The sequence below is a fragment of the Marmota flaviventris genome, chromosome 13 (genome assembly GCF_047511675.1).
Source record: "Marmota flaviventris isolate mMarFla1 chromosome 13, mMarFla1.hap1, whole genome shotgun sequence".
Lineage (NCBI taxonomy): Eukaryota > Metazoa > Chordata > Mammalia > Rodentia > Sciuridae > Marmota > Marmota flaviventris.
In genome coordinates, this window is record NC_092510.1 from 33,723,696 (window position 1) to 33,744,768 (window position 21,073).

Here is a 21,073-nt window from a genome sequence, read left to right on the forward strand (position 1 = left end):
TATTTAACAGCACAAAGTAAAACACTAAAAATATAATCTTACATTCTATTCTTGAGCGGTGGAGGAGCAGAAAGGAGAAAGGGCCCTTATCCTGAGTTTACTGCTCACAGTAGAAAACTAATGAATACTTTCTACAGAAATAGAATCAGGGGCCTCTCCAGAGCAACTGAATCAGAACCACCATTTAAAAAAACAGACAGTGAATCATTTAATTTGGAATCCTTCTCTATGCCACAGCTAAATTGTAAAGGAGATGTTTGCTTCCTATTTCCCTTCTCATGTTTTTCTTGATAGTTTGTCTGCCTAAAATATTTTAATAGCTCTATATTAGTTTTCTAGCACTACTGTAACAAATTGCTATAAGTTTAATAGCTTAAGACAATGAAAATTATTATATTATAGGGGTCAGAAATTGAAAATGAAGATGTTGGCCGGGCTGTGTTCCCTCTCAGGCTGGGGGAGAATCATTTTCTTACTGTTCAGCTTCTAGAGGCTGACTGCTGTCCTCGGCTCATAGTCCTTTCCTGTTATCAACCCAATTTCTTGCTTTACCTGTCAAATCTACTGTTACTTTGATCCTCTGCCTCCAATTAATAAGGACCCTTATGGTTGCACTGGACTGGGCCAACAAGCTGATCAAAACTAATCTCTCCATCTCAATATCTTTAACCTAATCACCTTGCAAAGTCCCTTTTGTCATATAAGGTGACGTATTTACTGGTTCCCAGGAATAGAACATGGCATGTTTGGGGGAACTCTCTTTCCATCTGCCACAAAATCCATTTTGTTTCAAATATCCACCACCAATCTCTCTCCCCACTCTGGTCAAATTCTACTTTCTTCTTAAAATTTTTCTGATCTAACTGACCAGGAAGTACTCTGGACTACTTATTTGTACAACTTTTTTTAATCACTTGACTTTGTTCTTTGTGATATATGACTATATATATATATATACTTGCCATATTGTTCCCATCATCCTCTCCCCACTCCTCTTGACCTCAGGGAAGAGATTACAGACACATATTCTACCAAAGATACACACACTAACATCATCAAAGATGCTCAATTGCTAAATCCAAATCACACTTCAGGGTACTTATTCATCCAACAAACATTTGAACGCTATGGTCAGAGTTTTTGCCCCACCCCCAATCCATAGGCTGAGATCTTGGTCTCCAATGTGATGGTATTAGAAGGTGAGGCCTTTGGAAGGTGGTTAGGTCCTAAGGTGGGGTCCTCATGAATGGGATTAGTGCCCTTGTACAAGAGGCCCAATGTATACCCCTGTTACCAATATTGAAAAAACAGTGAGAAGCATTGTTTAAGAACCAGAAAACAGACTTTGAGTCTTCTAGTGCCTTGATCTTAGACTTCCCAGCGTCTAGAACTGTGAAAAATAAATTTCTCTTGTTTAAAAGCTACCACTTTAGGGGTTGGGGTTAAGGCTCAGTGGTAGAGTGCTCACCTCGCACATGCAAGGCCCTGAGTTCGATCCTCAGCACCATACAAAAATAAATAAAGTTATTAAAAAACTAAAAAAAAAAAATAGCTACCACTTTATGTATTTTCTTGTAGTAGCCCAAATAGACTAAGACATATATTATGTATCAAGCACTGTTCTACTGAAGTTATGGTCTAGTATGTGGGAAAAATGTACTAATAGATACATGATCTTATATGGTAGACAATGCATAGAAGGAATAGCGACCTTTTTACTTGCTGTGTTGGTCAGCTTTCCACTACTGTAACAAAATACCTAAAATAAATTATGAAGGAAAAAGGGTTTTTCTGGCCCACCATTTTGGAGGTTCCAGGCCACGAATCTGGCAGACTCTGCTTTTAGTCCTCTGGAAGGGGTGCCAGATGGCAATGACAGAGGACATGGCAGAATAAACTTCTCACCCCAAGTCCAGGGAACAAAAAAGAAAGAGACCAAGATCCCACGGCCCTCTTCAAAGGCACACCCCCAATGACCTAAGGACCTCCCCTAATGACCCACCTCCTAAAGTGCCCCCCAATACCACCACCCTGTGGACCAAGCCTTTAACACATGGAACTTGCAGGACACTCCACATCCAAAGTTCAGCACTTTGCCCTATTGACCACTCCCTCCTGCTTGAAAAACTCTGATCCCGTAATTTAGGGCACCATGATCCTGGGTTCTCCTCCTATCTCTGTTTTCTGTGGTCCCTTTGTAATGACAATTTTAGTTTCACATTTTTTAAATGTTGGTGTTTCTCAGTTACCCATCCTTTGTCTTCTTCCTGTCACCTTCAATATTTTCCAAATTCCCATCTCCAGACCTGACTGCACCACCACTCCAGACCCTAATTCCCAACCATGTATCATGCACATGCATACCATGAGCATCTCAAGCTCAATGTCATCAAGAATGAAATTTTTCTGCTCCAAAAAGCTTGGCTTCATCTTGCATTGCCAATCTCAGCTGGTCATTGTGTACTGAGGGATCATTTTTTCTTCTCTTCTCCCTTGCTCTCTTACTCACCCAAGGCTGTCCATTTTGCTCTGTAAATATCTCTCCATCCCAGTTGTTCCTTCAGGACTCCATTACCCTCTTCCTAGAATATTCCTAATGACTTTTCAACCTACCCCTCTAACCCATCCTCCACACTGTGCTACCAAAGTGAATTTTCTAGAAAAATCTGACTGCATTCTTCCTAAGACAGTGTCTTAGTGCTCTCCCCATGTCTTCAGGTTAAAGGGAAACTCTTCTACATAGTCCACAAATCCTCAAGTGTTAGCTTCACACACACACACACACACACACACCCTCCCCCTCTCTTTCACCACCCCCCAAGCATAGAGATCCAGTGTCTTACCAATATGCTTTACTATTTCACTCCCTTAATCTTTGCAAAACCCATTCCCTTGGCTAGAGTGACTTTATTCATCTCATTCACCAAGCGTATTAATCCCTTCAAACCCTGTCAGGTAATTATTTATGTACTTAGATCATCTCTGGCCTCCTAAGAAAGAGAAAATAATGAAATTTTCGTCTTTTGCCTACCTTATTTATTCCTACACTAGGGCCATTTCACTTGATGCTCCTTCTTCCTCTAATGTTCTTCCCAAACTTTTTCATTTAATAGCTTTTCTAGTCAATTGGGTCTCCAATCAAATATTGCTCTCATCACCCTGAGAACTAGTGACATATGGCGAGGGAAGAGGGGTGTCCTGAGCCCAAATCAGGAACTATGTGTAGTCCAGATCCTTTTCAATACCTCAGGGCATTTTCCAACCAGATACCCGTGCCTTTGGGTCTGTCTAGTGACTCCATTTCCAGCTGTCATTTCAGGGAGGCAGACTGGCCAATGTATTGCCCCAGCTCGCTGGCACAGTATCTATCATGGGAACATGCAAGATCTGGTGGCCAGAACAGTGCTGCTGCACCGATTTGATTATGTGGACACGGGTCACACATGCCCTGGGGCGGCCCTGTTCACAGCACTGACACAGTCTAAAGGTACATTGTCTATTCATTTATTTTCTGGGTGCCAACACTTCATGAGTAGAACATCAACACTGTAAAGAGGGTGACCAGTTAGAACAAATGCAGTCGGCAGAATGCATTTCAGTTCATAGTACACAAACGGAGCACAATTTTTCATGTCTCTGGTTATAGACAAGTAGAGTCACATCATTTGTTTTTTCATAATGTACTTAGGGTAATGATGTCCATCTCATTCCACCATCTTTCCTGTCCCCCTGCTCCCTCCCCCTTTCCCCTTCTCCCCTTCGCCCTATCCAAAATTACTCCATGCTCCTGCACAACCCCCATTATAGATCAGCATCCACTTATCAGAGAAAACATTCAGCCTTTGGTTTTAGGGTATTGGCTTACTACACTTAGCATGATATTCTCCAACTCCATCCATTAATCTGCAAATGCCATGACTGTAAGTAACCAGAGGTTGTAGGTAAAAGATGAAAATTTTATTATTTACTCTTCACAATGGTCAAGATACAGAATCAACAATGAATGAACATGTCTCCTCTACACTAGAGATTCATAATCCTGTCTTCCAATTGTAATCACCTGGGGAACTCCTAAACCTGAAATGTCCCAGACCAATTAAATCAGAATGTCTGGAGGTGCATCTCAGGAATTAGTATGTTTAAAGTTTTATTGTAGTTTCAGTATTAAGTCATAGTTAAAGATAAGCTGACTAACTAAATGTTCAGGTTTCCTCAGGAGTAAAACTTCTCCAACAGCACAGTGCTAAAATTGCAACTGTCCTAGGTAAACCAGGAGGTTATTCACCCTGCACTGATCCACACTTTCATGCAGAACCATTCTTGAGTGATGTGTTTTCCATTTTTGAAAAGTCAAGACTCTTTGGCTTCATGCTTTCATTCAACACTTTTCTGATTACACTTAATCACTGCTTCCTGCTGTGTTCTTGCTCAGGTTTATGTTATTATCGACGTGGGTAGCACGCACATTTGTAACATGTGAATGAAAAGGGGGATGAATAAACCGTTAAAGCAAGTCAGCAATGACCAAGAGAACAGCTGAAGAAGCAAAGGGTCCTCACATGTGCAAGGCCCTAGGTTCAATCCACAGCACCACAAAAAAACAAGCAAAGGGTCTCTCATACACTATTGTGGGAATGCAGAGCACAGCAACTATGGAAAATGAGATGGAGTCTCCAGAAAATCTTGGAAATAGAACCACCATACGATCCTGTAATGCTGGATCCAAAGGAAATGAAATCACTAAGTATAAAAAGGAAATAAAGCCAGTATGTCAAAGAAACTTCTGCTCTCACATTTACTGCAGTACTCTTCACAATGGTCAAGATACAGAATCAACAGATGAACAGATAAACAAAATGTGGTCCATATGTGTGAGTAGTATTCAGCCATAAAAATAATGAAATCCTGTCATTTGCAGTAACATGGATGGAACTAAAGACATTACGCTAAGTGAGATAAGCCAGAAATTGGAAGACAGACAATACGTGTTTCCACTTCTGTGTGGAAGTTAAAAAGTTGATCTCATAGAAGTAGAGAGTACAAGAATGGTTGCCAGAACCTAGAAAGGACATGGCAGGGAGGTTGAGATGAGGGAATGGATACAGTGGGGCAGCTGCAGTACCATAGCTTATGTACAGTTGACAGTTAACAGCATATTTCAAAATAGCTCGTTGAGTCACCCAGCACACAGGCCTACAATTCCAGTGGCTTAGGAGGCTGGGGCAGGAAGACCACGAGTTCAAAGCCAGCCTCAGTAAAAGCAAGGCGCTAAGCAACTCATTGAGATCCTGTCTCTAAATAAAATATAAAAAAGGGCTGGGGATGTGGTTCAGTGGTAGGGTGTCCCTGAGTTCAATCCCTGGTACCCCACCCCCCAAAAAAGTCAATGTCAAAATAGCTAGTCAAGAGGAATTTTTTTTTTTGGTACTGGAGATTGAATTCAGGGGTACTCAACCACTGAGGCACATCCCCAGTCATATTTTGTATTTTATTTAGAGACAGGGTCTCTCTGAGTTGCTTAGTACCTTGTCATTGCTAAGGCTGGCTTTGAACTCACAATTCTCCTATATCAGCCTCCCAAGCTGCTGGGATTATAGGCATGTGCCACTGTGCCCATCCAACAGGATTTTGAATGGTCTCAATTAAAAAAAAAAAAATATATATATATATATCAAAGACAATGAATACACCAGTTACCCTGATCTAATCATTATACCTACATGTATCTAAATGTCTCACTATATCCCCATTAATATGTACCATTACTATGTGTCAATTCAAATATATTTTTTAAAAGGAAAACAATAAGCAAAAGAAGATGTAAAGTGCCATCCTTCCAAATGCAATCCAGTGAGCCTTCACTTTTACTTTCCCTCTAAATTGATGACACTACATTTTGACACATTTCTATTTATCACTATTTATACCTGTTACCCTGGTATGAAGTTTTAGTCACTGTTGTTATCAAGAAGAAAGCTAATTTTCTTAATGGAAAATTCCCTGTGCAAACAAAATTATTATTCATCAATCCAAACACTCATCAATCTACTCCAAGATTGTGGTTTATATGAAACCCTTCGACGTGTGGACACCAGGATCAGAAATATTCTTCCACCTATGAAGGGAACATGACCCTACAGCTCTCCAGGACCATCTCATTCAAAGTGTGGTTCCAGATCAGCAGCAGCAGCAGCATCTGAGACCCTGATAGAAACGCAAAGACTCAGGCTTCAACCCAAAGCTACTGAGTCAGAATATCAGCAGGTGGAACACAAGAATTTGTGTCCTAAAACAGCCTCAGGTTATTCTGATGCACACTACAATTTGAGAAGAGCTATCTAGCAAACACCCTGTTTTCTAATTGTCCCCAGAGGGAAGAGGTGAGGATAATCAGGGAAAGTGGTCTAGGTTCCCAACCTCTGCTACACATAGGAAACACTTGGAGAGCTTTAGCAATAATCCCAAGCAATACTATTTAATTGGTCTGAGGTGCAACCTGAGCACAGGGATGGTTAAGAGCTCCCCAGGTGAGTCCATGGGTGGCAAAGTTTGGGAATTACTGGTACATATGGCTTCATCAGCAAAAGCCCTGCCCCTGCCTTTCTGCTTCTCGTCTCCGCTGCTGATCACCCATAAGAATGGGCACTATATGCAATGACTGTCCCTCCCTCCTTCAGCAACATCAGAAGTAGCAGTGGTGGGAGCCCACTGGGTGTGAGGCTCACCTCTGCACCTGAGCACTTGCTGTGTTCACCCACTGTTAGTAGCTGTCTGATCTTTGACATTTTACTCCAACCCCTCTGGACCTTAGTATCTTCCTCTATCCAAAACAGACAGTAAGACCCAATTCTCAGGACTATTTAGGATACTACATTTGATGCATGGAAATGCCCCATACTTTTGCTTTTGAAGACATAAGAGTCTTCAAAATACCTGAGCCAGGAAAGAATTGTTTTCTCTTTACCCTCCTTCCACACTTTGAGATATTCAATAGCATGAATTTGAGCAAATATCAAGGGATATCTTTTCCTGAGCGCACCAAGGGTGTCGAATTGTGAAAAATCTGTTCTCATGTGAATTCACATATATGATATTCAGTCTCACAGAGCCTCAGCCAGGTAAAACAGGATATTTATATGGTCCCCATTTCACAGATGACCAATAGTGGTATAGAGAAGTCCATGGTCATGCACACAGTCACACAATGGCAGACTCAAGAAACCCCATGTTCCCTCTGCCTACCACACTGCCTCCACTCTCAGCCTCACATCGCCAACTTGTAGTCTGCATTCATGGGCAGCTTGCACTGACCAGCTCTGTCCCAATGGGATCTTCTGTAAAGATAACAATGTCCTCTCCGTCATCTCCGATCCACCAGCCACTAGCCACATGTGGCTCTCGAGCACCGAAATATAGCTAAAATAGATGAAGAACAGAAATTTTAATTTTTATTCAATCATAATTAATTTATGTTTAAATGACTGCATGTGAACAGCACGTATCCACACACTGAGTCTGGGGTATAATGAGAAACTGGAAAATCTTTCCAATGGTTTTTCCCCACAACCTAAAGTACACCTAAGCTGCTATGTGTGTTTCTCTTAAGCTGCTGTGTGTGTTTCTCTTAAGAGAGCTCAGCTCTTTCTCACCAGAGTACCAACACTGGCCCACTAGCTGACGAGGACCCACCCCATGCTAAAGACAATTCCAACCATTCTTGAAATCAGATTAACCACAGAAGCAAAATGTGTTCTAGAAAAGCGCTTCTCAAACAACAGCATGAGCAGGAATCATCTTAAAATGGTTAAAATGCAGATTCTGCCAGGCATAGAGGCTGGGGCAGGAGGATTGTGAGTTGGAGACCAGCTTGTCTAATATAGCTAGACCCCGTCTCAAAAAACAACAACAACAAAAATTCAGCCTCTGATTCAGTGGGTCTGGAGAGGGCCTGAGGTTTGCATTTCTAGCAGTGATGCTGCTGTCCCAGGGACCCCCTGAGCAGCCAGGCTGTAGAGCAGGGGTTCTCAGTAGGCTGCTTTTGTTTGCCTCCATACTTTGGGGCCACTTGGCAATCTTGTTTGTCATAACCGGGAAAATGAGGGGATGGGTGAAAAGTGCTAACTAGAACCTAGGAGATTGAGTTCAGGGGTGCTAATAAATAATTTGCAATATATAGGACAGCTCCATGACAAAGAATTATCCTCCCCCCAATTCAATGGTGCCAAGTTCGAGAAACCCTGCTGCATATCTGAGCCTGCTCTTCAGGAGGAGTGGGTCGGTGGCAGAGTGAAAGAGTGGGTCTTCTCTTTACAATAACTGATCCTTGTTTTCTCTCTCCCATTCTTTTCCCCCATTTGTCTACACACAGGTGCCAATGCCTCGGCCCCAGACCAACTGAGTTTAGCTTTAGCCTGGAACAGAGTGGACATCGCTCGAAGCCAGATCTTTATTTATGGGCAACAGTGGCCGGTAGAGTATACATCGTCACCCCCGAAAAGCCCACTTGCCTGGGCAAGGGTATTTGTTTAAGGAGCTTTTTAGAGTGGCTCAGTAAACTACTGCCTTTTTTTTTAGGATGAGATCTTGCTTTGCGCAGGAGTACCTGGCCTGGGCGCCTCTTCTCATATTTGAGGAAATGCTGCCACCTGGTGGAAGTTATAACTAAGCACATCTCCTAATAGCCATACATTTCCATCCCTGAATGGCCTTTGAGAGCTGTAGATAATATCTTTTAGCGTGTGTTTAAAGAGACATATAACACAAAGTTGTATAAAGTTGGAATTAGTTTGTTTCTGATTGTCTGTGAGGCGGGCAAAAGGAAGAGGATGCTGCTTCCAAGTGGAGGCGCCCCCTGCTGGTCTGCGGCTGGGTCATGCCTCAGGATGCAGAATTAGAAGCCTCCCGCTTGCAGGTGCCATCTGGTCCTGGTGACTGAGCACAGGTCCTCCCTGCTCCCAAAGAACAACACAAAGAACCGAAGCTTTATATAACTGTTCTTGGTTTGTTTCCCTCAATTGACTCTACCAAAAATAAAAATTTGCGAAATTGCCCATTGGGTGGTATACACATGCATCCACAGGAGGTAACCCAACAGCCCAAAATTTCATTTCTGTGCCTGGAATCCTACCACTCATGGGCAGGTTTCTCTTAACCCTTCCTTTTCCTCAACACCCTTTGGCTGAGCTTAGCAGTTGTCTTCATGTAGAGCTAGTGAATTGCTAGCATGGAAATACTTGTCAAGGAATCTGGACACTGGGACATTTTTATGAAAGGAATTAAATAAAAATCTTGGCTAGGAGTTGAAGCTAAGTGGTAAAGTGCTTGCTTAGCATGCATAAGGCCCTAGGTTTGATTCCCAGCACCAAAAAAAAAAAAAAAAAAACAGAAAAGAAATCCTAGAATCCTAGAATCCTAGCCAGTGGCAAACCAGATATTAGGTTACTCTTTTTTTTTTAGTTGGGTGACACCAGCTTGCCTCTGTCTTACCCATTTCCACACCTCCTGTATCTATTTAGGCCCTTTGGTCTGTATCCTTGGGCTCATCTTCTCAAGTCAGCCAGGAGTCTAATTCAGAGCCCAGGTAAGGTTAAAAAAAAAAAAAAAAAGACAGTAAAATACTTACTTTGGCTCTTCTCAGGCATTGCAGAAATTTGGTCAGAAAATGGCAAGGGGAAAAAGCCCCCATAAACTCTTGCACCTTCTCGGGATTCAGGGGAAAAAAATGGTTCAGGGAAGAAATAGCTTTTGGACCTTGAAATCCTTGACTTCTATTTCCAAAGGCAGGCCCCCGAACACAATGGTTGTCCCAAAGTTGGAGATGGGAACAGTCTCTCTAGCATGTTCTTGGATGTCCTGAAGATTTACCAGATGTCAAGCCATCCATTTTTAAGCTTTTCAGGCAAATGCCAAGGAACCACATCCATAGACCCCGGGGCAGACTAACTCAGTGACTTGATTTGCAGGTGGGGTCTCTGGAACAAGCCATGTTGGATGCCTTAGTTTTGGACAGAGTGGATTTTGTGAAATTACTCATAGAGAATGGAGTAAGCATGCACCGTTTTCTCACCATCTCCAGACTAGAGGAATTGTACAATACGGTAGGGCCAAGCTAAGGCACTTGTTATTTTCTTTGTTTTTTTGCTTACCTTCTCCTGCCCCCAACATGCCTGTGATTCTCTTCCTCCCCTAAATGCATGCATCATTCTTCACAATACTCCCTTAGACCTTTGTAGACAACAAATACCAAGTCACCAAGACTCCACTTGTTTTAACTGCTCAGTTGTCAGCATCCAAGGCAGAAGGTTAGGTCATCACCTGAAGGGACTGTTCTCATGCTTTTAGACAAAACAAGGCTGTGGAAATTGGAACACAGTTTATTCTGAAATCCAGAGGGCATTTGTGACAATTGGCAGAAGAGGAATGATTTAGTTCTAAGCATCAAAGGAGGCCACTTAAGTACCTGTGTCATTTTGTAAACTTCAGAGCTATGAAGTTCTTTCTTTTCCCACAACAGTGGAATTAGATGTAAAATACCTCTTGTTAGGAGTTACCTCAAAAGAAGTTTTTGTTTGCTTTTTTTGTTGTTGTTTTGTTTTGGTTTGGTTTTAGAGTCAATTTCACTGTTTTATAGATAAGGAAACTGAGACTGTCTTAGTCTATTTGTGCTGCTATAACAGAATACCCAAGATTGGGCAATTTATAAAAAATAGACATTTATTTCTCACCATTCTGGAGGCTGAAATTCTAAAATCAAGGTTCTAGCAGGTTCTGTGTCCACATGAATGGACAAGGATTGAAGCAGTACACAGGAATTGCTTCAGTACTTAAATGTGTTACAACACATTTGCTTAAGGATTTGACATTACAATTTTAGATCCTACAAGAAAGTTGCCACATTTAGCACATCAAAATACAGAACACCTTGTTAAATTTAAATTTCAGATAAACAATAAAGAGTGTTTTTAGTATAAGTAGAGTTGTCCCTCTGTATCTGCCTGGAATTGGTTCCAGAGTCCCCACACATCCTCCAATAGACTTTAAATTATTTCTAGATCACTTGTAGTACCTAATACAATACTAATTCTGTGTAAATAGTTATTATACTGTATTGGTTAGTGAATAATGGCAAGAAAAAAGTATTTTTATATTCAACACAAACAGTTTTTTTCCAAATATTTTTGTTCTATAATTGGTGGAATCCATGAATGTAAAACTCACAGATATGAAGGACCATCTATATATCCCAAATATTTCATGGGACATACTTATGTTAAAAACTATTCAGCATTTATCTGAAATTCAAACTTAATTAGGCATCCTATATTTTATCTAGCATTCCTGTTTCTGAGACAAGAAAATAGAAACTCACTTCACTTTATTCTTACCTCAAATATAAATACATCTTTTCACCAACTCTCTCTTTTCCCCAGCCTGTGGCTTTTCCTTTAAATCAGATTTCAGCAAACTATAACCAAAGTTCAGATCCAGCCCACAGCCTTTTTCTGTACACCCTGTAAGCTAATAATGAATATATACAATATATACATATATATATATATATATATATATATATATATATATATATTGTAGTCGGACACAAAACCTTTGTTTTATATGTGGTGCTGAGGATCGAACCCAGGGTCTCTCTCTACTGCTGAGTCACAACCCCAGCCCCTAATAATGACTTTTTATACATTTTTTAAAATGTTGACGCAGTCAGAAGAAGAATATTCTATAACATATTTAAAGTATAGGGAATTTTATTTCTGTGTCCATGAATAAAGTTTTATTGAAACACAGCTAAACTTGCTTGTTTATATAAAAACAACAGAAGGGCTAAGGATGTAGCTTAGTGGTAGAGCCCTTGCCTAGCATGTACAAGGCCTTGGGTTCCATCCCCAGTACTACCAAAAAAAAAAAAAGAAGAAGAAGAAGAAAACAACAACAACAAAGTCTATAGCTGCTTTCACAGTATAATAATAGTTAAACTGATTTGATAAAGACTGTCCAGTCCAAAAAGCGTCAAATATGTTCTACCTGGCATTTCACAGAAAATATTTGCCAACCCCTTTTTGAGATAATTTTCTAATTCATTATAGAAAATAAAGAAGTCTCAATGACAATGTGCCCAGGTATTTTTCCAATTGGTAAATTGGCCCTTATGTTTTTCCCTGCTGCAAAACTAACTCCTTCGATAATGTCTGGGCCCAGCCATCTACAGAATTGACAATGTGCCTTAGAAACTTTGAACCTAGGACCTCCAACACCTTTTCTTGCAACAATCCAATCCAAAATTCTGCCTGTGTTTCCTTAGAAAAGACAGACAAAACTGAGCAACTAAAACAAGGTCCATCGTAACAAACTGCCCTCCACCAGTCAGAACCCTTCCTTCCAGAACCTTCTTGCCTTGCCAGTTAGAGCCCCTGACTAGCAAAACTGTTTGATTCTTCTTTATTGCTTTCAGAGACATGGGCCCTCAAACACATTGTACCACTTGGTCAGGGATGTCAAAAAGGTAAGAATCCTCTCGACCCCAGGTCGGAGGCCCTGTCTTGACTGCTTCCTGTGATTAGAAAGCGACCCGTTTTGCATGAGCTGCCAGAGTGTTCCTGTGCCTGCCCGACCCCCATCCAGAACGGTGTGCGCGTGCGTCTGTCTAACTGACACCTCTGCTGATGATGCAGCTGTGGTTTAACCTCCAGTCGCCATGGTTTTAGATGCTTTACCTTGGACATAACGCTTCTGAATAGTGGAACTCTAGGCTTTCCCTGTGCCAGGTGGATTTATGCCGTTCCCTGTACTTTTCCATACACCCCTCACTACCTGGGGAGAAACTGACCACAGGAGTGTCTCCATTTACTAGCTCCTGATACAGTGCCACGTCCAGCATACCAACAAGAACAGCTCCAAAGAACAGGCACCAAAACAAATATATATGTGGCATTCTTCTATCATTTCATGGTTTTCATAATCTATTGTCACACTAATCATCTCATTTGATGGGGGATGAGGGGGTGAAGCTAGTATAAGCCAGGCCAGGTGGCACACACCTGTAATTCCAGTAACTTGGGAGCCTGATGCAGGAGGGCTCACTAGTTCAAGGCCAGCCTCAGCAACTTAGAAAGATTTTTGTCAAGTCTCAAAATAAATAAATAGGGTTGGGAATGTAAGCTGAGTGGGTAGAGCACCCCTGGATCCAATCCCCAGTATCACAAGAAAAAAGCTGGCAGATATAGGTCATGTAGAATTATTCACATATTACAGATGAGGAAACAAGGAGATGATAACTGCATTGGGTGGTCATGTCAGCATCAGGATCAGAGCCCCGATCTTTAATTAATAATGAAATAATAAGAGCTACGATGGAGTGATGATTAGGTCCAGTGTTGATGTAAGCTTTTCATGCATCTTAACACATTTAATCTGCACAACAAGTTTTATGAAGTAGAATTATTATTATTTTCTTATTATCAGGTAGTATCTCCATTTAAAGATGAAAATAAGTCATAGGAAGGGTATGCTGAATCCTAGCAAAGGTCTCATTCCTTTGCCCTACAGGGTCAGCTTGGGTTCTGAACCCTTAACTCCAAAGGAAAATAAAGATGATGGCACCTTACCCATCTCACATGTACACATGCACACATATGCCCACTATCACTCCTTTGTAGCAATTCTTCACCAAAGTCCACGGAACATACTTAGAGAAAGCCTCAAAATGAAGTTTGAAAATAGAGTACAGTTTTTTTTTCATATTATAGGAAGTCATTGGCAAGAACTGACCTGTAGGTGCTCTGAAGCAACTTTTAAATTGTTTTTTCAAAAGGTCAAGCAAAGTCCCTGGGGCTGTTTAAAATCCATCTATTTGAACCCACTAGATCTTTTATAGTAATAAGTGAAGGATATAAAAACAAAAACCTCCTTTATCTATATATTTTGGGGGGCCCTTGCAAACTTTTCTCCCATCTCCGGGGTACCTTAATGAAGGATTTGCATATGTGTCAGTGAGCAAACCGTAGCTCTTTCAAAGCAAGCGAAGCAGATGCAAACCCATCTCTCTTTTCCTTCAACACTTACAGTTTCATTTAATGGATCCAGGCTGAAAACTGCCTGGAAGCTAAATTCAGAAGTGTCCTCATTCAATTTATTCTCCCCAAGCTCTTTGATGCTCACGTTCAATAAAATGTTTTGAGGTTTTCTAAAATAATAAACAAAGCATAATCCCTTCACCTCAGACCAGTCGGTGGGGTTTTCTGAAGAGGCGGCCATGCCTCTGTCCCTGGTTCCCAGCTATTGGCCAACCCAGCCTTCAAACAAGTTGCTAATCCACTTCCACAGCCACCCTCCCAGCAGCAACGTCTTGCTGATTTTTCAATGGGATTTGTGCAGTTAGATCTCACTGACTACAGATGATCAAAATCCCTGTTATTAGCTTCTCTTCCCCATAGGACTCTGCTCTGCAAGATCATTTTCTCTTTTCTGAAATCCCTCGAGCTGCCTCTTGTATTTGCTCACATCGCCTATATTATTAGAAGCCTATAAAATATCTTGGGGGTTGTTCTTTTCTTTTTATTTCTTTTTGATTGTTTTGTTTAGCTTCTTGGCTAAAAATATGCATCAAAAATAATATAAATATATATAAATATATATATATATATATATATATATATATATATATATATATATATATATAAACAAGAAAGAACAGAATGGAGCCCGGCGTGGTGGCTCCCACTCGTTATCCCAAGAGCTAGGTAAGCTAGGGCAGGAGGATTGTGAGTTCACAGCCAGCCTCAGCAACTTAGCCAGACCCTGTCTGTAAATAAAATATTAATAGAGCTGTTGATGTGGCTCAATGGTTAAGCGCTCCTGGGTTCAACCCCTGGTACTGAAAAAGAAAAGAAAGAACTGAATGATAAGAATTTAGAAGGAAAGAGTTTTAGCTAAGAGATTTTTTTTTTAAGTGTGAGCCAAGTATTGGCACAAGAAGATAGTTACATAAGCATGTCCTTTGCTTACTAATTTAGTAACTGGAAAGAAATGGCTTTAAAAAAGAAAAATCACCCAGAAAGGGGCTGAACAACTAAGAACAATGTATCCTTCCACCAGGGAAAAGGACTGCTGATGGGGGGTTGAGGGGAACAGGGCAGAGTAAGTCCTTGTTTAGTTTCTTCCCTTGGAAGAAGAGGGGGCAGGAAGCGCAGCCTCAAGTGATTTCTGTGGTCAAGGTGAGTGTCGGACTCCGGAGGGGCCAGAAGAAATAGCCATAGTAAGTAGTGGAAGGAGCCAGAAGCACCTGCGGTTGATGTTGTATGGATGAAGGGAGCTGCACTGCGGCTTTCTGTTTTGTGTTTTCAAAAAAAGTGAACAAGAGAAAATTAACATTGGTGCATAACTTTCTCACAGGGTTCCAGACTATTTCCAGCAATGTAGGCCGAAAAGATACTGAGAGCTACAAAAACTAGGCTTAAAATGCTAAGGAAGTCTTGGGAAGTTTACTCAATTTTCAAAATTGAAGAATATGATAATAAGCAGCTTGTGCACTCTTTACAATAGCAGGGGAAATATATATATATATATATAGACATGTTTTCATCTATGACAAAATGAACCAGGAATTTATAAACTCCAGTACAAAATGCTGCTCATGAGTTAGAAAACACAGCTCTGGACCTTAAACATAGCATTTGATAATGCGTCTTTAAATTTAATGTAAATAATAACTATAAACCCAGGAAGTGCATTTAGGAATGATGAGACCATCGAAAGTCACCCAGTGTGACATCTCCAAATCCAACTTGTCTTTGTATTCTTTGAAACCAAAAAAAAAAAAAAACTAGATGTGCAGAATTGCTCCCAAACTGTTTTCAAGATCTCAAATTATTTATATCAAGGGAGCAATCTAGAACAATGAAAAAAGGAGTTGCTGTTCTGCATCAGAAATTTTAATTGATATAAGTCAATCCAGTTTACTCAACTGTATTCATGCATAAATCCATTAATGTACCAGCGCTCTCCTTTGAAACCAGAGTGGCCTAAGTCTGTCTGCTTTTCTGTGAAATATAACCTGCTGTTTTAGTAAATGTCTGCTTAAAATTGTGCCTCTGTATGTTTTTAAATAGTAGTTTTTCTTTCTTAAACTAAGTGTGCTAATATTTCAGGTTACCTATACTGTCCCTCCCCACCAAAGGAGGGTGACATTTGACTACTATACAGAAGTAGTGGTGAAATTGTGATAAGTTCATTTACATGGGAAGTAAGACCCAGAACTTAGCAGAATGCAAAAGTGTTTCTGACACTTGGGGTGAGGAAAGGACATTTTCATAAGCCAGCCTTACATTCAGGCATATTTGCTAAAGTATTCCTATTTTTTAAAAGATTGACTATTCAGTCTATTATCTTGCTAATCTACCAAGCAGTGGAATAATGTCCTCTCTTTCCCAGAGCTCAAATCAAATTACCTGGTAATTACTCAAAGGAACTCAATGTATTTTTCCTTATTATAAAAACTATCCCAGAACAGTCTTCCTCACTCACCATTGGCAAAGCGAAAAACTAGCAATCATTTTATACTTTTCACACAACAGAAGGAAACAATCTCGTTTGGAAGGCTTGTTGTGAGTTTCAAAGAAAAATGAATGTCCCTAAATAGCTGAAATCTGATAACAATATCAAGAGGTGACCTCTGAAAAAACAGTTCATTTTGAAAAGCAGGTCTAATAAGTGAACTCGAACTATTCTTTAACTAAGATATCGTTAAACATGGCATGGATTAAAATTTGCCTTCAGATTAGTCCTCCACAGTCTGAAAAAAGAAGGCAACATCTTTAAGTTACCAGACTGTATCTTCCCACATGCCCAGACGTTCCAGCAAGCCACATGACCTACAATGTGATGTTAAGGCAGGAAATGGAAAATCATTGTCCAGACTCTGCCAATGACCAGTCATGATCAAAAGGGTAGGGAGATCTGGGGACAGGCTCTATTGTGGAGCACTTACCTAGCATGTGCAAATACCTGGATTCAATCCTCAGCTCCATGAAAAAAAAATTTTAAATAAGATATAATCAAAAGGGTGGGGGAGGGTAACAGAAACAGCAGGCAGAATTTGTATTATTGCAGTATGAAGGAAGCTAAGAAAATTTCAATTTGAAAATTTGGAATTTGCCCTGAGCAAAGGAAGACTCCTCCACAAGGTTTTGGGACATTATCTGTTGACATGTGAGGGGTTGTTCACCTCCTCTGCTTTTTCCAAAGGAGATGGATACGATGAATACAGCCCATCCCTGTCTAAGCCTTTACCATTCCTGATTCTGAGCCCCCCGGTTCCACTAACTGAATTCCAAGGGACAACTGGAAGCTACATGAACCCTGAAAGCTCTGAACAGGTGTCTTTGCCCAATGGCCTGGCAGTATAGAAATAAGAGCAGCTGCCAGATACTGATCCTAAAACTGGACTTTCAGACATAGGCATGGCCTTAGAAATAACTCTGTCCAAATCACCTATTTTCAGAGCATAAACTGAAGTACAGAAAAAGAAAGCGATCTGTCCAGAAGCACAAGAGGACAGAGCCAAGACCACAGCCCAGCCAAGTACTGTTTGCGCTCGGTAGCTATGTCTCTGGCCTCTGGCTGTCCTCTGCTAGAGGACCAGAAAGTCCCCCACTTCCCAGCAGGGCTGTCCTAGGAGAAGCAATGCAAATGCATCATGTGAAACATCTACAGGTCACAGGTGATCCAGGCCACCAGCCCAGCACCTCATCATGCCATCCCCTTTAGAGTCCACCCAGGACACAGTAATTCCCACGACATCTAAATTGTACCCAATTTTATTCATTTTGTCAAATTTGTTTCTTCTTCCCAAAAGGGTTTCCACTCTTCTAATAAGAAATAGAAAGCTGATTTCCCTCAACTTCTCTGTTTCCACCAGTCATCAGCCTTGCAGGCAGAGTTCAAACCCAAGCCTCGCTAAACTAACCTTTCCCTCCTCCGGATATCACTTCAACAAGAACATCTGACCCTGTCCTTCTCCTCTAATCCTGTGCACACTCTGGACTCCTTCATGTCACCTTACCACACAGAATACAGCAGGCAGGTAATTTAATTATTGGTGAGCCTGGAGTCCTTGTAGGCTTCTGGTAGGTGAACATCGCCCCCTTGTGACCAAACAAAATGCAAGCCAGTTCCTGTCACCTTCACTCAGAGCCACACCCAAATAATCAGAGTCCTTTCTCCTGCTTCAGATCTGACTACACAGAAATCATGCTACAACAATCAACTTTTCGTGAGAATATCTTAGCACTTTCCTTGGCAGTATATGCCACTAAGAGCTCTATTAATAAAAATCATTCCATAAAAGTATTGTATTTTCCCTTAATTTTTTAATTTACTTTGGATTTTACTACTATTAAGACTTTACTAACAATTTCTAGTAGTAAAGACACTTAAAATGCATAAATATTACCATGCAGTTTTTGGTCTTCAGGCAATATTGGAGTCTCAGACTTAGAATTCAAGTTCATGCTCACACGTAGGTTTCCCAAAACAAAACACCTAGGTGTCAGGCTCACTATTACCCAGCTTTTTAATTTAGAAATTCTTATAACATGAAAAGTAGGAGAGCTGGGGATGTAGCTCAATGGTAGAGCATATGACTTATATGTGCAAGGCCCTGGGTTTAATCTCCAGCACCACAAATATAGAAAGAAAGAAAAGTAGGCACAAGTTCATAGACTTGTCCTGATTGCTTTTCAATAGCATCACAATAAATTCTTTGGGGGACTTTCCCAAAATCTGGAACATAAGCAAAGCAACATGGTGTTCAGCCCCTGTTACTGGGAAGAGACCCTGAGGGAAAGTTGCTGGTTCATGACAGCTGACTGAAAGCCAGTGTGCTTTATCCCACTGCCTCCCAATGCCAAGGAAAATAACAGATGGTGGGCATCCTTGGAAGGTCATCTTATCAGAGCCAAATGTGCATGCGAATAGACTGACCCAGGCATGGCCTGGCTCCTGGACTCTTCTACTCTTTAAATAACAGCTTTGCCTCATGTCCAGTAGAGCTGGAGGCTACAGAAACTGTGGCCTCATTATATTTTAAAACTCAAATTTTTATGGCAAGGGCAATACATAAAGAGTTACTATCTTAAAACTTTCTGTGTTCCCTTTTGAATATTTTTTTTGCTATACTTTGCATAACAAAATCAGACAATTGGGTTTTGTTAGTAGCCTGAGGACAGCCTAACTAGTTAGATTGATTAAATCATCTTCAAAGGGGAACGAATTTCTGAGGAGTGTGGGGAGGACAACAGAGATCATTTTTGTGAAGGAACCATTCAAATAATACAATGGGTCTCACACTGGACCTCACTGGGCCAAGGTCAAGGGTAGGAGACATCTCCTGCCTCAGGGTGCTTCCACTTTATACACAGTGCCCTTAACAATCCTGCCTGTGTGCCTTGCATTAAATCCTCAAGCCCAGGAAGAGGCAGAACCCAGTGGATGGAGGTGGGAGCTAAATCTGGGGACACCAAGGAAGTCTAAAGAGCCCCAGTGGGATCACACACCTGAGGCTGGTGCTCCCAGGGCTTTCCCTTCATTCCTACCACACTGAGAATTGCTATTGAATTTATGTATAGTGATGTACATGTATTTCAAGTCAAATTTGCCTACAAAAGAGGGCTATCCCAACCAGCAGAGACTAACAGACTGCGACCAGATAGTGTATGACACTATAATACCAAAAGCCCAAACCCAACCTTGATCCCAACCACATCAATTAATTTCACTATTTTATTAATTTATAAAAAAAACTTCTAAGTGCCTACCATATCACAAAGACTAAAAAAAGCACTGGAAATATGTAGATTAAAAGAAATTCAGAGGGAAGAAGGGGGCACTGCAATATAAAGATTTTAACATTTAAGAAATATCTAAAGCTCAAGCTTTTAAGAGTAGGTCCAGTGGGTCACCTCTAATTCTGAATCCCAAAACCTTGGAAGGGATGTGGATGGCCAAAGGAAAGCTGAGCAAGGGTAACTGAAACCTGTATTCAGCTCAGCAAAAAAATTAGGTGAATTTCCCACTGACAGTGTTCCCCATGTTGTACTTGAATGTCCCTGTTCTGCCATGCAGGCTTCTATTGCCTCCCTGAAACTCAGTTAGTAGAGAAGTGGCTTCACAAACTTTGGTGTGCATCAGAATCACCCAGAGGAGCTAATGAGGTACACAGGGACCCAGTACTTGGATGAAGTAATAGGAGAAGACCCCAAGCCTTTGTACTGTCACCACTCCCCAGGTGATTCTGATACCACTAAAGTTGGAAAATCCAGTGTAGATTAGGAGGTTCTTCTCAAAGTGACAGAAAACTCATGTGACATCCTGGGTGGGTCATCCATTAAAGAAAAAGTGCACCCAAAGATTCCTGCCTCTGAAATCTAAGGACTTGCACACCAGCCTTCCCCCAATGGTACTGTCCCCACCACTCCTGGTACCCAATGCCCTCCTGCATGAAGGACACAGCTGTTCAGGCTAATTAGTGGTGCCCCTGGAATTCACAGTGCACAGAACTACCTCTTCTTTCACTTAACAGAACAAGGATTTTCCTTAGACCCTAGAAACCCCCTTTGGAAGTAGAAAGCAACAATGAGTAGAAAACAAAAGCTTTTCTGTTTTGCATCTATTTTTGGCTCACATCTAAGAGACATACCAGGTGTGAAGGCCTGGGTTCAATCTCTAGCATCTCAAAAATAAATAAATAAATAAAAGAAAAGAAAAGATACACCATAACTCCAGGTCCTTGAGAAATGCTATTCTCTTTGAAGGAAAATCTCCTTGATTCTGGGAAAATATTCCATTGATAAAATTTCTTCTTCTATTCCTCCCCACTTCTCTTTAAATACAAGGGTTCCTCATATACAATTCGATCCTGACATTCCAATTCCCCTCCCTACACATTGTTCTTTTATGAAAAATTGCCCATTAAAAAAAAATGGTTAATAGAGGTTTTAAAAGATACCTGGGCTCTAAGCAGGCCCTACCCAATGCAGGCCCTGGTAATGATCCTCACCCTCTGGGC

At 40.9% G+C, this 21,073-nt stretch overlaps 1 protein-coding gene across 13 annotated transcripts in view; it reads left to right on the top strand.

Annotated features, from left to right (window-relative positions):
* Window positions 1-21,073, top strand: part of Trpm3 (transient receptor potential cation channel subfamily M member 3) — an 827,780-nt gene that overhangs the window by 721,982 nt on the left and 84,725 nt on the right. For all 13 annotated transcript variants that reach the window (XM_027940080.3, XM_027940084.3, XM_027940085.3 and 10 more), the window contains 3 exons: window positions 8,369-8,469; window positions 9,963-10,097; window positions 12,464-12,514. In XM_027940080.3, the coding sequence (XP_027795881.2) occupies window positions 8,369-8,469; window positions 9,963-10,097; window positions 12,464-12,514 (287 nt within the window). The remainder of the gene's footprint in view (window positions 1-8,368; window positions 8,470-9,962; window positions 10,098-12,463; window positions 12,515-21,073) is intronic.